General features: G+C 32.4%; 3 protein-coding genes across 3 annotated transcripts; 2 read left to right on the forward strand and 1 right to left on the reverse strand.

Moving 5' to 3' along the window:
* Window positions 1-2,658: 2,658 nt before the first annotated feature.
* Window positions 2,659-3,162, reverse strand: LOC146896857 (uncharacterized). The gene has a single exon (XM_085736351.1). The coding sequence runs from the start codon at window positions 3,160-3,162 to the stop codon at window positions 2,659-2,661; it is 504 nt and encodes a 167-aa protein (XP_085592477.1).
* A 2,561-nt stretch (window positions 3,163-5,723) lies between these two features.
* Window positions 5,724-10,228, forward strand: LOC146896858 (F-box/FBD/LRR-repeat protein At4g26340-like). The gene is made up of 4 exons (XM_085734063.1): window positions 5,724-6,323; window positions 8,472-8,922; window positions 9,082-9,234; window positions 9,417-10,228. Exons 1-4 carry the CDS (start codon window positions 5,848-5,850, stop codon window positions 9,681-9,683), a joined length of 1,347 nt encoding a protein of 448 aa, XP_085590189.1. The 5' UTR covers window positions 5,724-5,847; the 3' UTR covers window positions 9,684-10,228.
* Window positions 10,229-11,703: 1,475 nt separating this feature from the next.
* Window positions 11,704-15,890, forward strand: LOC146896859 (F-box/FBD/LRR-repeat protein At4g26340-like). Its single transcript, XM_085734064.1, has 5 exons — window positions 11,704-11,922; window positions 12,119-12,575; window positions 12,741-12,893; window positions 13,077-13,352; window positions 15,611-15,890. Exons 1-5 carry the CDS (start codon window positions 11,726-11,728, stop codon window positions 15,662-15,664), a joined length of 1,137 nt encoding a protein of 378 aa, XP_085590190.1. The 5' UTR covers window positions 11,704-11,725; the 3' UTR covers window positions 15,665-15,890.
* The last annotated feature ends 923 nt before the right edge of the window (window positions 15,891-16,813 follow it).

Raw genomic sequence — 16,813 nt, forward strand, 5'->3', positions numbered from 1 at the left:
AAAGTTCAAGTCCGACTAATGACGAAGACCTATGGCGAATAAGACACTCAAGTTTGAATAGAGCACAAGTCCAGCAATAAATATAAATGGAGTCCTGTGACCTCTGATGCTTAACTTGAGTACAAGCATAGGTAACTGCTAGAACAAGAATGAGTCCCTGTCAAGAATCTACTACATGAGTGACAAGGAGACTCACAAGCGACTATGAACAAGAAATTCTCCCTGTCAGAAATCTTCAACAATGTCGACAAAGAGTTTCTCATGCAACTAAGAAGCAAAAATGGTCCATGCAGAAGTCTTCAACAAGACCGGCAAGGAGACCAATAACAAATATTATGGCAAGAGGTGGCACAAATTTTCTATCATGTCAAATTGATCAACTATGAAGAGTATTAGTGCAGGAGGAGATGATAGCACAAATCTATGTTTGAGCAACTACGTACTACATTTGAAGTTTTCGAAATATGCATCAAGGAGGAGTGTTGAAATATGATGCACATTTCTAGATATTTCTAGAATACATTAGAGAAAACTAGAACAAGCTTAAAGTTATTATATATTTCTAGATTGTTCCATTAATGTCTAGGTTAAGTTGTAGCCTAGAAACATCCATAATATTCTAATGTAGAAAAGGCAAATAAAGGCCTAGATTATTCTAGTTCTAGAAACATCTATAAGCACCTATAAATAGACTTATATGGGTGCAATTGTATTCAAGCCTTTAAGCATTTGAGATGCAATGTCAATAATATTGAAGGCTTCACCATATCACTAATGTATCTCCTCCTACAATATGCTCATCACTAATGTGTGTCCCTACCACTAGCTCCCTCACGCTCTATATTTTCCAACAGATATCTAGGCATAGCACATCAAGATTATGACCCATTATGGTTAATTCTCTTTACACTCCTCTAACATGATGCTTAATTAAAAGTACGCAACCCCACTAACCAGTGAGGATTAATAAAGTACATGCATCAAGCCAAAAGCCCAACACAGACAACAAATTGCTTGCTAGCTACTTCCAATCTGGTGAGAGTACTCACAAATCCATTTCCTTTCATAAAAAACAGCATATGAAAACTCCTTAATATATCAACATTCTAGCTTCATATCAGTATCCCACAAATAAAATAAGGTAAATGAATAATATAAAATAAACGGGAAAAAAAACTATCCATTTACTGAACCAGCAAAGGAAGCATGTGATGCTTTGCAGAAAACATGTGGTGGTGCAGAAAAAATCAAGAAGGTGAGAGCGCAAACTTACAAAAAATAGTATGAATTACTGCAAATGGAAGAGAAGATGAGTATCAATGAATTCTTTTCAAAAATTAGTAAATTGGTTAATCGAATGAAAGCTTGCACTACAAGAAAATTGAATTATAGTGACAGAAAAAGTATGTATCATCAACTGTGGAACGATTGTGTCAACTGGATCTTTGGTTGAAAAGATCTTGAGATATATATTTTTTTTAAGATCTTGAGATCTTTATCACCAAGAATCGACAATGTCGTAATATTTATGGAAGAATCCAAGGATCTTGCATCAATGAAAAAAGAAGAAATGCAAGCATCATTGGATGCACATGAGCAGAGAATGAAAGAGGTGCAGACAAAGTCAAAGTGGAAATTACACTACATGCACAATCAAATAAAGATTAGAAAGGAAAAGTCAAGTGGACATGGAATAGAGGAAGAGGTGTCCATAGAAACTCTCATGAAAGAAACTATCAAGAAAGCAATTCCTCAAATCAGAAATATGGTGGTTACCAAAAAAACTTAAGTGGAAACTATAGAGGTGGAGGAAACATCATATGTAAAGGAGGAAAGAAGAAATTTGACAGAAGCAGTGATCAATGTTACAATTGTTAAAGGTATAGCAACTTTCCATATGAGTGCTATGCAAATAAACAAGAAGGATACAAGTTAACATGTTGTAAAATTAGCAAGATAAGATGATATGATGATATAGTGCATGATATACAAAAGGAATGTTGATCTTAAATGCTCATATGTCAAAGAATTGGATCTTCAAGATTTAAATTGAAGTGAAATAGCTATTCAAAGTGTAAGCAAAATCTTAAAGATGAATAATTTGACGCAAAGCTAAGTTCTTATCTTTTTTATGAAATTATGATTTTAATTAGAGTAAATTACACTCCCCTCCCTTCAAAGATGCTTAAATTACACTCTCATCCTCTCTTATGTTAAAATATACATTCCCCTCCCTTGAAAAATTAAATTTATACTCCCTTCCTTATAAGATGTTTGAATTACAACCCTCACCCTTAATAATTAAATATGCATTACACTTTTTTTTTGACGTTAAAGACAAATTCACTAATGAAAGTCTGGCAATAAATCAAATGCCGAGACTGCAGAAATACAAGGTGGAGTTTCTTCGATCCATATGCAATCTAAATTCTTAAGAGCATATTTAGCTAAATAATGAGCAGCTTGGTTGGCTTCACGTCTAACATGCAAAAAATTTAAACTACGAAAACTACCCTTAAAACTAACACAATCTTGGATAATAGAGCCAACATAGTTGGGAGATTATTGGTGAGCATTCAACGCTAAAACCACAATAGAAGCATCTGATTCTGCTATAAGATTCAGAAAAGACATGTCTTTTGCAAATTTCAAACCCTTTCACATAGCTAAAGCTTCTGCAACCTCTGAACCTGGTAATGAAAAGACTTGCCAGGAACTAGCACCAACGACAACACCTTCATTATCTCTCACCACAACACCAATACCCCACTTATCACCCTCTATCGGACCTGCTGCATCAACGTTAAGCTTATAGAAACCACTAACAGGAGGTGTCCAATGAACATCAGATATTGGCAAAATTGGACCTCCACTTTGTATTTCCACCAACATCGTACTAGCACTCTTAAAATTCACAATTGATCTTTGTGCCTTTTGAACAGTGGCAACCACATCAACATCAGTCCCCTCAAAACATTTCTTATTTCTAGCACACCATATCTCATAACATAAGGCTAAAACATGGACTATAATATCCTCATTGACATCAATAATATTTTCCTCAAACCACTTATGGAAAGGAACGTACCTGGAATCATGCAAATTAAATACCACGCCTAAAGAGGAGGCAAACCATATTTGCTTTGACCAATGACATTCCATAAAAAGGTGTGAAATTGTCTCATTATGTTCCCCACAAAGAACACACAATGGATCACTACTTATTCCTTTTTTAAAAAGATCATTTTTTATTTGCAGTTTTTCATGTAGAATCCTCCAAGGAAAGTGGATATGTCTTGGAATACTTTTTATTTTCCATAATTTTTTCCACACTTGATGATTATTGTCCTGCATTGAGCTATGTGAGTCATTTGCTTCACGCCTTACCTTTAAAAAATGGTATGAACTCTTCACAGAAAAAGTAGCTGAACGTGAAGCACCCCGTATAAATTCATCTTGCAATTGAGAGAAAGAATATGCATTATAGTTTAATCTATTTTAACATAAATAAATATTTTTATGATATATATTAATTTTGAACCACCATTTAAGAAAAATTAATTCATTTCTTTATAATTTAAATGCCAATGATAATTAAATTTAAATATTTTGCTATTGATTTGATAATTTATAGTATAAAATTAACTTTTAAATAATCATGTTTTATTGTCTTTAGTAATTTTTCACATATTTTAATTTTATTTTGGGTTGTTTCATATTTTAATGTGATTTAACTATTTTTCACGATAGTGAGATTGTTATGATAAATATTGTTCCTATTATAGTGAGATTGTTCCTATTTTAATGTCTTATTTTATGATTAAAAGACTCCAATTTATTTATTTGTTTTTAAGAAAAGAAGCTTCAATTAGTTATTACTAATCTTTTAGCTTTGTATCATTCAATTACTTTTTATGTTTGAGGAAAAAAAGGGTTCGATTCGTTTTTATTTTTGATAAAAAAAAAGGTTCGATTACTTATTATGTTATCTTTTAGCAGCATATTCTAATGCAAATGTTAACTATAAATAAATAAATTTTCGTTAATCACATATTTACATATTTTGAGCATTTTGAGCACAAGCAGAAACCCCAAACCTTATTTTTATCTAACATTTTTCCTTCTTCAGGTTTGCCAAACACCAATTTTATTATTTCTCATACATATACTTTGATATATATATATATATATATATATATATATATATATATATATATATATATATATATATCAACTACTTTTTTCCCTTTCAATCGATTTTTTCTCTCATACGCATGGGTCACGAAATAAACTCATGACCACATGTTTAAAAGGACCCAAAACTCTTACCACGTGGACTAATTCATTATTGTTTTTGTTACACTTTTTATTCTTGCATTGGTCATTCATCTCATCATTTATATTTATTTTTAAGATATTATTATAATTGTAAATTTAAATAAATTCAATCTAATATACTTACACGTGTATTTGTGCACGCAAACTTATAAAACTTATTTAATATCTAACCCGGGCAACGCCGGGTCTCTAAACTAGTTGGGATAATGAAAAAGTAAGTATAAATATACTCATAGTTTGTTACACTTTTTAAATGATAAAAGAAAGAAAGAAAAAAAAACCAGACATATATATATATATATATATATATATATTCATATCGTGTGTGTTATTTGTATTTAAAATTGAGAATATATTTGGAAAGAGAAAAAGTCAGTCCAAAAGAGCTGAAAGATGTTGTTTTCTTTATATATAGTATAGATGAATAAATAAAATAGAAGGTTTTGGGTTATATTATTTATTATTCCAATTATACCATAAAACAAATTTTTCTATAATAATGTTATATTGTTGATGTCATAATATTTTATATTATTATTATATGTTATATTGTTGGTGTAATTTCAAAAGATAAGCATGTATGATTTTAATCAAAATCTAACTAATTTTATAAAAATAATATTTATAATAATTTACACTCATTAGCGTAATAAAAACATCAAACAAACGGACACAAAGTTATATATAAAGGAAATACATGATTTTGGATTGCCTTTTTACTTCCAATTATACCCTTTATAAATTTGTCTATAAGAATGTTATATTGTTGGTATCATTAAAAAAGATAAGAATTTATATTATATTTATTATATTCTTTTTTGAAATAATAATATTTGCTCCCTCAAAAAAAAATTATATTTGCTATATTGTTGGTGTCATTGAAAAATATATTATAGTTTTTTACAACATGAAAGTTAAATATATATCTTCTATACTATATATAAAAAAAAATAGGGGGTTTCTAGGAAATTTTGGATTGACTTTTTTTTGTTATTCCAATTATACCCCTAAATAAATTTTCATATAATAATATAGGTGTTATTAAAAAAGATAAAAAAAAATTGTTATATTTGTTATATAATTGTTGTCATTGAAAAATATAAATATGGTTTGTTTAGTTTGTTACTTTTGAAAGTCACAATTATCTATACTTATAACTTTTTATCTATATCAAAAAATTTGTTGAAAAAAACAGTTTTATAAGTCAACGGAGGATCCAAGTAATTTAATGAAGAAAGGTTCTATTGAGGAAATAGATTTGAAAAAAATTGTGAGAAAGATTTGAAAGAATTATTATTATCTTAAAGTGGTGTGTATATATTGATAGAGGAGTATAGTATCAACACAGAAAGCGTTTCTCTCCTACCCAAACAAGGAAAGCGTTTCTCTCCTACCCAAAACAAAGGAGGAGTATAGTATCCAAATTTCTTCACCTTTCTGCCATCATCTGAATACATTGTTGCATCAAAGAAAAAAGTAATCACTAGAAAGGCAAGTGTTCAAACGACAATGGCAGAGTCGAACTCCAAACGACGAAAAGCATTACAAGAAGACAGGATCAGTAGTTTGCCAGACGATGTGCTCAACCACATCCTGTCATGCCTCCCTACCAAAACCGTTGTTGCCACTGGCCGTCTATCTCGCCGATGGCGACACCTTTGGCAGCATCTCCATGTGCTAGATTTCTATGATGACTCCCTCTACTCTGATAACCCCATCGAACTCAAAAAGTTTGTTTTTCTGGTGAACGGGGTGCTTGCCCTCCTCCGTAATCCTCGCGGTATTCGGAAGATGCGTCTCCATTGTGCTCATTCCGTTATCAACGACGACAATTTCCATGCTCATTCACTTGACACTTGGGTTTGTCCTGTCATTGGGCCTTACCTTGAGGAACTCGACCTTGATCTCTATATCGACGACGAAAATGCACCTGACTTCAAGCTTCCTCTAAGCCTCTTCACTTGTCCTAACCTTGTTTCACTCAGGCACGTGCTTCCTTATTTTTATTGCTTGTTTTTATTTTTAAAATAACAAATGCCAGTAAGGAAAAGTTGTATCCTTGGTTCCTAATCAATCCAACCTTCTTTTATTTTTTGGATTTTTGATTACTAACACATAATACTTATGCCAATATGTCGACACTGATGGTATGGGATAGTATGAGACGGAAAAATAAATTTTATAAACAAACCGATAAAATCCAAATCTTAAGAGTATGCATTCTAATGATTTGAAATAGAATCCAATACAAATAATTGTAGAGAGTGAGAGTTTTAGAGAGAATGAGATAACTGTTGAAATGTTAGACAGATTGCAAATGAGGCACTCGATCAAATTTAAATACAAATCCTCAAAGCTAAAAAGGTAAAATAAAATAAAATAAATTTTAATTTTTAAAATAAGAAAATAATCTAATACTTTATTACTTAATTCCTATTACAATTCCCTCCCTTTTAAGCATCCTTGTCCCTTAAAGATGAGAAGAATTTCTCTTGAGTAGACCTAGTAAACTCCCATCCAAGAACTATGACCTGAACGACCACAAACACATCAATATTAGCAGCAAACTTCTAAGTGCCATGCTTAGGTGGCAAGTCCCTTCATTTGAGAATCATTTGAGTAACAATGAATGCTGCCCCTATTAACTATCTTCCTATGCAAAACAGCCACATTTTTTTTCTTTTATGGCCTATTTCAAATCTTGGAGTAGCAGAAGATGTGGAATTTCCTTTATCACTATCAAGGAGTGATTGATCATTGAGAAGAATTTCCTTGATACACACATCATGATTGATATAGTAAATAAACTTGTCCATCTTCTATAAAAACCAAGGCGGGTAATGATAGGCTTCTTTGTCATGACAAAGAATAGTAACACTCAAAGTTAGTGCACCAAATACCAGAATAAGTGGTTCATGAATATTCTATGAATTTTATCAAATTCAAATTGAGGTACTTGGTTTTGAGAGTTTGAACTACTGCCACTCAATTGAACTCTATCACGCGCTTAACATTTGAGAGGTGATGATGAGGAACATTGGCAAACAACGCATTTCTCCACCCTATTTGAACTTTGTAGGACTATTGCTTCTCTTGTTGCCAATGCCATCGTGCCAGGAACAATCAATATCCTATCTGATTCTTTGGAAAAATCAAATTCAACAACTAACATAGAAAAATTAGGCCTATTATAAGTGCACCTACTAACATAGACAAATTGAGTCACGGTATTGTAACACTAACAACTATATCAGGTGGTTCTAGTGGCGGTGCAATCATCCTTCCTAGTTTGTGTGTCTTTGACTGGTTTGTATATGATAACTGTAAAGTTTAAGGTCTTGTGTGTTTTAGATGGCTCAACAAAACGTTAAAATTTCAATTGGTGTGGGCCTAGAAAATTTTGCAAACATATATGATGTATTTTCCAATCCAGTTCAGCAATTGCTGACACGATGCATATGACATAGGGTTACCTGAAAATTAAACATAGAATTTTGGTTAGATGAAATCAGAGCTTGCTAAAAATCACTCCGTGATTTCTTTGTATAGTCAACATCATCGAATCAGAGAAAAACTGTGGTTGTAGATATGTGGAGAGCAGAGGTTCTGCCGTAGCAAAGGTTAGGACATCAGTGGATATCCATAACAAATATCTGAATATTTTTATGGAGCAATTGATTCACCACAGGAGAAACATAAACCTTTTGGCTTTTTCCATCTTGTCTCCCACTTTGAGGGCACTCAAAACTCAGTTTGCAACTTCCATAAAAAATCACCGTAACACTCAAAATACCATTCAGTCAAGAAAATGGATTATAAGGACAAATTGATAAAAATTCAAATCTCAAGAGTAGGGATTCTAATGACTCTGAATAGAATCTTATACAAAAGAGAAATTATACAAAGAATTGTCGAGAATGAGAGTTTTTAGAGACAAAAAGATAATTGTTAAAATGTTATTAATTGTAAATGAGGCATTAGCCCATGTTTAAATACAACCTAAAGATAAAAGGGTAAAATAACATAAACTAAATAGTTATGAAATAAAACTCAAAGTGTATATGACTTCAATGTTAAGTATCAGTGCTAAATAGTTATGAAATGTGATATAACATTATTTGTTTGTTCCTCAGTATTTGTGGTGGAATTCATCTAGACGTACAAAGCACTACGCCAATAAGTTTACCATCACTGAAGATGCTGCTAATTGACATCCTCGGTAACGTGGAAGTGGCTTTTGTAAATGCACTCCTCTATGGCTGCCCAAACATCGAAGCTTTGGATCTTCACTTTTTATCTGATAGCTTGGAGAATGTTTGCCTCCCAACTTCCTTGAAAAGGCTGAAAATCCAAATTGATAACGACTTTGGGTCTTCGCTTGAAATAAACGCGCCAGATCTTGAGTACCTTAACATTTACCAACACAAATTCATTGATGTTTTAAGCATGAACGGCTTTCACAACGTGGTAGAAGCAAGTCTTGATCTCTTTCCTTTCTCGTATGATTTTGTCGATCCATTACTCAAGCTGCTCAACACTCTCTCCAGGACAAAACATTTAGTGTTGAGTGGTTCAACAACCAAGGTAAATTAGTTTTATTTTAGTTATTTGATGTTTGCTTCATCATTTATATAGAGTAGGTTAGTAACTAACTATCGAAAAATTATATCTCTACATATCATAATTTCTTTATAGATAGATATAGTTTTATACTAATTGCTACTTGATAATGTGGACGAACAGTGGCTGCTTGGTGAACCTCGTGATCTATTTTTTCAAGAATTTCGCTATTTGCTTCATTTAGAGCTCATTCTTCCCTGGTTTAATTCCAATTCTCTGCTTTCCTTGCTTCAAAAATGTCCTGTGCTACAAATTCTCAAAATTCAGAACAACAAGGTTTGTTTAATCGACGCTTAATTTGATCTACATAACTTTAATGTGAAATTAACAAATTTTTATTAAATATATTACATAAATCAGAAGTAACATATTATTGAACAGTACCCCACCCAATATATAACATGATTAATTCATTACTATGAACATTGCATCTTATTCAAGTCTTTTGTTGCCTACAGGAACAGTCACCAATTTTAGGATGGGCACCACAGTCAAGTGCTCCTAATTGTCTCGTATCCCACCTGACCTTTATTCAATTTAAAGGATTTCTAGGATTACCAGATGAGGTGTCATTTGTTGAGCATGTTTTGCAAGAAGGATTTGTTTTGAAGACAATAATGATTATTTCTGATATTTCTTTCGACCAAAGTAAGAAGTACGACATTCTCAAAAGATTATCGAATGCGTCAAGGGCCTCAAGAATGTGCCGGCTTACATTTGACTGAGTTGTATCTCCTAAGGTGTGATTTGGTGTGGACTCTCATATAGGCACCTAGATTAGACATATAAATTATGTATTCAGTTTCCACTCATGGCACTAAACATAATTAGATTTGAATAACCTTTTCACTATATGTTTGGCAGTTCACATTTGCAATGCTGTGATTTTTGAAGTTGATAGAATCATATTTTTGATGAGATGCTAGGGGCTTCACTATAAAGAGGACAATGCATTTTCCATTTCATCAATTTTACAATTCTTTTGGCCACTTTGAATTTCGGTAAGTTACTATCAGGACGTAGTACACAAGGCATGGATACATTTCACAAGCCAATACAGCTAGCCGACCTAGCGAAATAGTTATTAAACTTGTACTTTTGTTTGTAGAACAAAGAAAAGTTTTGAACTACTTTCTTTTTATCACCTTTAACTATGAACTTTCAAATCATCTTCTTATGGCTCCCATCAGTCAGTATATGTATGTATTGAACCGATATCAACTTTGTCAATTGGGATAACTTATTTAAATGTCCTTATTTGTTTGTGGCTTATAAGTTATGTTGTTAAAAAAAATTGGTCTTTGAGAAAGTTGTGGATGCTTCTAATATTGGATTGTGCCTCAGTTTGAGGCGCTAAAAGGAGTGAAAGAAGGCTTATAGTTGACCTCTGATTACATGAATTTGAATGGAGGTTTTGATCCCATGGATTTGAACATTACGGAGCATTGTTATAGTTTAACATTGTATAAGGCGACTTTAGGAAGGTAATGGTATGGGACAAAAATGTCTAACCTATTTACTTCATCAATTGCCTCCAAAAACAAAACCCCACAATAAGAACACTAGAATGACCCAATAACAAGGTTCAATTACAAAACTTGGAAGGATGACAAGACACAAATCTATGATCGATGTCATCACATGAAACTATCTCATCTCGATGTCAGGATTTCAAAAACACCAACGTGCTCCACCGTTCTTAGCATCAAAAAATATATCATTGTATCATCGAGACACCATACCGCATGAGTATGCATGGGTATACCACAAGTTCTAAACATAGAAAAATAGACATTTGAAAGAAGATTTGTGTTATTTAAACATTAAATACAAACATCACAAGGGAGTATGTGACACTATATGTACAACATTAAATACAAACATTTAATATTAAAGTTGGTAGTTTCAAATTCATCGCTTTCAAAACTATAATTCATAGGTGTGTTATTCAATCTTGATTTGAAATAAAATTGATCAATCACTCCATTTTAATGTTGTTGATGAAATATTTATCTTTAGAAGAAGAAAAAAATACGTGTAAGTAATCATATTTAATGTCATAAACATTTTTAGACCTACGACTCTAATAAATGATATATAAACATTTTTAACGAAATTGGATGAAAATGGATCATAGTATAATATTCTAACTTAAAATGATCAATTTTTAACAAAATGAAATCAAAATATTATTTTATTATAAATATTTTTTTTGGTGGTGTCGGGGGTTTGATCCACAGACACATTTTATTATAATCTAACTTTAAAGGATAAAATCGCGACAATTATTTCAGAGAAATAATATTTTAACAACTTTTCATAATAACTTTTAAACAATTTTAATTTTATTATCCCTTACATTTTTAACTCTTTTTTCTTTCTAATTCATCTTTTCTGATTCCAATCAAAACTTCTTCATCACCTTTTCGCCATAACTCTAAATGGCAAATGTTGAACCGACAATGACAATGGAAGAATCGAATTCGAAACGACAAAAATCAGAAGAAGAAGAAGACTGGATTAGTAGTTTACCAGACAATGTGCTGCTCAACCACATCCTCTCACGCCTCCCGACCAAAACCGTGGTTTCCACCAGCTGTCTATCTCGCCGGTGGCGACACCTTTGGCAGAATCTCCAGGTGCTAGATTTCGATGATGACTATTTCCATGTCAAAAATGATGACTCTTTCGTTGATCGACTCAGAAGCTTCGCTGTTTTGGTTAACAGCGTCCTTTCCCTCCTCCGTAATCCTCCGCCATTCGGAAGATGCATCTCATCTGTGCTCACTCCGTTGTCGATGACAACTCACGTGCTGATTCAGTTAACAGGTGGGTTCGTGCCGTCATTGGGCCCCATCTCGAGGAACTTCATCTTGATCTCCGTTCAGACAACATCGACAACGTCAGACTTTCCTTCAACCTCCCTCTAAACCTCTTCACTTGCCCTAACCTCGTTTTACTCAGGCACGCTTCTATTGTTTATTATTATTTTGTGTTGTGTTGTGTTGTTCTTTATTGTTTACTAGGAAATTGAATTTAACCAATATGATTTGCTTGAAATCTAACGTGTATGAATCTGATTTGCTTTCAATCTTAAGTATTGGTGCTATGTGGTTATGAAATGTGAAATAACTTATAACATTATTTGTTTGTTCCTCAGTATCCATGGGACAATTCGTGTAAACCTACAAAGCTCTACAACAATTAGTTTACCGTCATTGAAGATTCTGTTAATTGACATTGGTTTTATTGACATTCATTCTATCAATGCACTCCTCTGTGGCTGCCAAAACATAGAAATTCTGATGCTTAGCTTTTATGACCATGAAAAAAGAATGGACAAAATTTACATCCCACCTACCTTGAAAAGGCTGGACTTCTTTGCTGACAATGACAGTGGTGGGCCTTCACTTGAAATTAACGCGCCTCATCTTGAGTACCTTAACATTACCCAATGCCCATTCCATGATGTTTTAAACACGCAGAACTTGCACAATGTGGTAGAAGCAAGTCTCCATCTCTATCCCATGTCGTTTGGTTTCATTGTCCCATTACTCAAGCTCCTAGATGCTCTATCCGGGACAAAACATCTAACTTTGAGTAGTCCAACAACTAAGGTTAAGTTTTGTTTTAGTTTTTTAATGTTTACTCGTCGTTTATATAGAGAGTAAGTTAGTAACTAGCTAACTAATGACAAATTATATAACTAATAATCATGATTTATTTATTTATGGATAGATATAGTTTTGTTCTAATTACTACTTGGTAATGTGGACAAACAGTGGCTGCTTGGTGAACCCCGTGAATTGCTTTTTCAAGAATTTCGCTATTTGCTTCATTTAGAGCTCATGCTGACCTGGGTTAACTCCAATTCACTACTTTGCTTGCTTCAAAAATGTCCTGTGCTTCAAGTTCTCAAAATTCAGATCTACAAGGTTTGTTTAATTTGAAGTTTAATTCGGTCTGTATAACTTTAATGAGAACTTAACCAGCTCTTATGAAATGGATTACACAAATTAGTAGTTGCATTTTATTGTACAGTACACCACTTAATATATACATGATTAATTCATTACTACTAATATTGCATCTTATTCGTGTATTTTTATTGCCTACAGGAGCCACCAATTTTAGGATGGGCTCCACAGCCAAGTGTTCCTAATTGTCTCATATCGCACCTGACCTTTATTCAATTTAAAGGTTTTCAAGGATTTCCAGATGAGATGTCATTTGTTGAGCATGTTTTGCAAAAAGGACTTGTTTTGAAAACATTGATTATTTCTGATATTTCCTTGGACCAAAGGGAGAAGTACGACATTCTCAAAAGATTATCAAATGTGTCAAGGGCCTCTGGAATGTGCCAACTTACATTTGACGGAGATGTATCTCCTGAGGTGTGATATCTCACCCTCAATCCATTTCTTTCGTCTTCGTACTGCATCAAATCAAAGATGATTAACATTGTGTTTAGTCTAAACTATTAGTAGTTGAATCTTGTTTTTAACTACATGTCACTACATTTCAATTTTACTGTTACCACACCGTCAGAGTTTCTAAATTTTCTTTGATCTAGCTATTTTCATGGTTAGCAAGAGAAGGGGAGTTTTGTAACTACAACATTGAAGAAAATGACAATATTTACATGATTAATGAAACTGAAAGAAAAACCATTACATTTCATGATGCCTCTAGTTGTAAAATTAACTTGTTAATTTTCTGCTGTGTGATATTATCATCATTGCAACTGAAGCTTTGTTTATTTGGAGAGATATTAACATGGTACACAAGGCCTTTGTAGAATTGAATAACAATTTTCTAGTGTGTTATTTTTCTCTGCTCAGCTGGGGTTAAACGCTCCTGCTAGGAGGTAGGTTGGAGAGTTGGAATTTGTGTTTTTTGTTGCCTTTTGCGTTGCATGTGCGTAGGTTTTATGTGTATCTGTGGCCTGGATAAAGTACTCCTTGTAATCATCTTTGATGTCTATGACTATATGTATCTACTTGTACTCACACTATATATATATTGCCATTCAAGAAAAAACACAAACTACGAGTTAAGGAAGGAATCACCAATTTTCTACCAGTTTAGTAACAATTGAGGACAGAATTTGGGTTTGTTTGGATTAGCTTATTTTAGAGCTTATATAAAACAGCTTATGAAAATAAATAAGTTTTTATGTATTATTTATAAGTTTTTAACGTTGTTTATAAAGAAACAGTTCATGAAGATACGATTTTAGCTACTGGGAGTTTATAAATTAAAATAAAAGCTTATTTGTTTACATAAGCTATTTTTCATAAGCTCAAACCAAACGGGGCCTTTGTCAAATTGTTTTAAGTAACGATAGTTCTTAGTAGAATTTAGAATATATAATACTGAATTTCATAAAAAAAATATCGTGTTGGAGTTGCCTTTGTTGGTTTTATTCTTTAGTTGTATTTGTCATTATTGATTTGATTAGTTGTATAATGATTCCTCAATTATCCTCTCAAAAAAAGTAAATAATAATTATACCTCGACTATACTTTGAATTTTATTATTTATTGAAGGGTGTCTGATTAAACATGAGATGCTGCTTCTTGTGGATGCTTTATGTGGCAGACAAGTTTCACTGCCTCTTCTAGAATGTTTGATACTCTTGCACTGTAGAGTTGAAATGACTCCAATCTTGTTATTGAAGCATTTGAATGGCAAGAATGAGTTATTTAATGGATCCTTGGTTAGGATTGGTAGAAAAATAATGGTATCAAAGCCTGCGTACTTAGACTGTTTTTGGATATTGCTTCTTGTTGTTAGTTGCTACTCGATGGAAACTGCAGAATTATGCAGATGCAAATTTTGAGGATATCTTAGGATAAAACTTATTGGACAGTAGTTTTTCTTTTGGGGCTCTTATTATTGTGTTGGGCCTCAATTGGTGATTCCTTCCTCAATTTTCTACTGTGTGATATTAATATCGTACGCAAGGAATGCATGTTATAATTTATAACAACTATATAATTTGTTTTGAGAAGAAGATTAAAATGATAACTAAAATTTGACAAACTTTATTTCTAATATCTAAGGTGAGTACTTTGAATTTTTGTCTGAATTGTTTTATTTGGATTTGTTGCCCAACCCAAGTACTTTAGCTTTATGTTCCATTGGAATCAAGTGATGGAAATATATTTTATTCTCAAATTTGTCTGCATCTTATCATTTTTGCAAAATCTTTACTTTCTGCTGCTGATGAATCTTTTACAAGAAAAAATTGTCTCCCTTTTGAACCTGAACCTGTTCTAAGTAAAAGGCAACAAATTATATCCATTAGGTTCTGCTGGTGAGGACCTTCTTTTTGCCATTTTGGTTTCATTACGGCTCTGAAACTACGAGTGTTGAATCAGATAATGTGGACATTTAGTTTCTTTAGGTCTGAATGAATGCCAAGATACAATAGGTTTGTGGTGTAACAAATATGATAAAGCTTAATCTTATTCTGAATCTTATATGTGTATATTGTTGTACAACATGATTTCTAAGATCTAAAGCTTGTATGCATAATATGTCGAGATTTAGGCTCTGTAGGTGCATAATGTTCTATTGCTGTTTGAAATTTGGATGTTTTGATTATATTTTGACAAAAACATGTTATGTTTCTTATCATCTTATGCAGGAAATCTCTCTATCTATGACAAACGTTGGAGGATGTAGTTATACTTCTTATTAGAACTTCGTATTCATTGAAAGGTCATTGTTTATTTCAATTAAGGCCAGAGTTATAAAGATTTGTAATAAAACAAAACAATGATCTCCAATGTTGGACTATTACTTGAAATTTGGTGATACTTACTACCACAAGTTTTGAACCAACAAAAGAAATCCAATCTGGGTGATATATATAGCCCGTCTCTGAAAGTGAAATAGTACATTTTTTATCAAGACCAGATTTCATCTTCTGTTGTTGCCATGTGCTTTATTATGTTGGCTATCTCATGTACTTTTTATTTCATTGGTTGGTAGATTAAGTGATTTGGTTTTATGACTTACATTAGTGGTTAAAACGTGATCTTTACTCTAATTACTTTCAATTGCTGTTATTTTGGAGACAGTTAGTCAAGTGCCGCTACTAAAAATTTCTAACCAAAACTCCTGCGGATTATGCTTATCTAACTAACTTCAGCTACTCTAAATAAACATCATTTTCAAATACTTTAGCTGTCGATGATATACTTAATCAGTGCCTTGCTGAATAGAGCAATGTAATTAGGTGCAATACTTTAAGCACATCTTTGTTTATTAGGTTTAGATACATAGTTTTCATATAAGTGATTTTAAACTTCCTGTATTATATTTTAAGAAACATAAGAACTAAAAGTTATATATATTAATTTTGAGAATCATTTGCAGCTTAGTATTGCTCTACCAGAGTTATAGTCATGTTCATATTCATTTTTACAACATTTTTCAATAACTTGCTTCAGACATACCAATCAGATGCTGCTAGAAAATAAGGATGAAGTTGAGAGCAAAATGGTAAAAGAAGAAAATGTTCAAATTTATAATCCTTGCTTTGTATAAAACGTCACTGGCTTGGCTATGTCTTTGGTTGGAAGGTTGTGAAAAGCTATCGTTATTTAGTAATATCTGTGTAAACTTGCTAAGTTTGGTTATATTGACTAAAACATGTTATGTTTCTTATCGTCTTATGCATGCAATGTCTCTGTCTATCACAAATGTTGGCGTAGCTAAGCTTCTTGTTAGAACTTTGTATTCATTGAACGGTCATTGTTTAAGAGATAAATGTTGGGGTAGCTAAGGCTAAAGTTATCAAAAATTGTGATTTTGTAACTTCATTGGTTTAAATATACCTACGAAT

This window comes from Medicago sativa, chromosome 8 (genome assembly GCF_051527215.1).
Source record: "Medicago sativa cultivar Bolivia chromosome 8, Bolivia_mono, whole genome shotgun sequence".
Lineage (NCBI taxonomy): Eukaryota > Viridiplantae > Streptophyta > Magnoliopsida > Fabales > Fabaceae > Medicago > Medicago sativa.

Coding starts and splice junctions, on each gene's coding strand:
- LOC146896857 (XM_085736351.1), bottom strand. CDS start 3,162: ATGGAATGTCATTGGTCAAAGCAAATATGGTTTGCCTCCTCTTTAGGC.
- LOC146896858 (XM_085734063.1), top strand. CDS start 5,848: ATGGCAGAGTCGAACTCCAAACGACGAAAAGCATTACAAGAAGACAGG. Junction 8,923..9,081: donor TGAGTGGTTCAACAACCAAG/GTAAATTAGTTT, acceptor GTGGACGAACAG/TGGCTGCTTGGTGAACCTCG. Junction 9,235..9,416: donor TCAAAATTCAGAACAACAAG/GTTTGTTTAATC, acceptor TGTTGCCTACAG/GAACAGTCACCAATTTTAGG.
- LOC146896859 (XM_085734064.1), top strand. CDS start 11,726: ATGCATCTCATCTGTGCTCACTCCGTTGTCGATGACAACTCACGTGCT. Junction 12,894..13,076: donor TCAAAATTCAGATCTACAAG/GTTTGTTTAATT, acceptor TATTGCCTACAG/GAGCCACCAATTTTAGGATG. Junction 13,353..15,610: donor ACGGAGATGTATCTCCTGAG/GTGTGATATCTC, acceptor CATCTTATGCAG/GAAATCTCTCTATCTATGAC.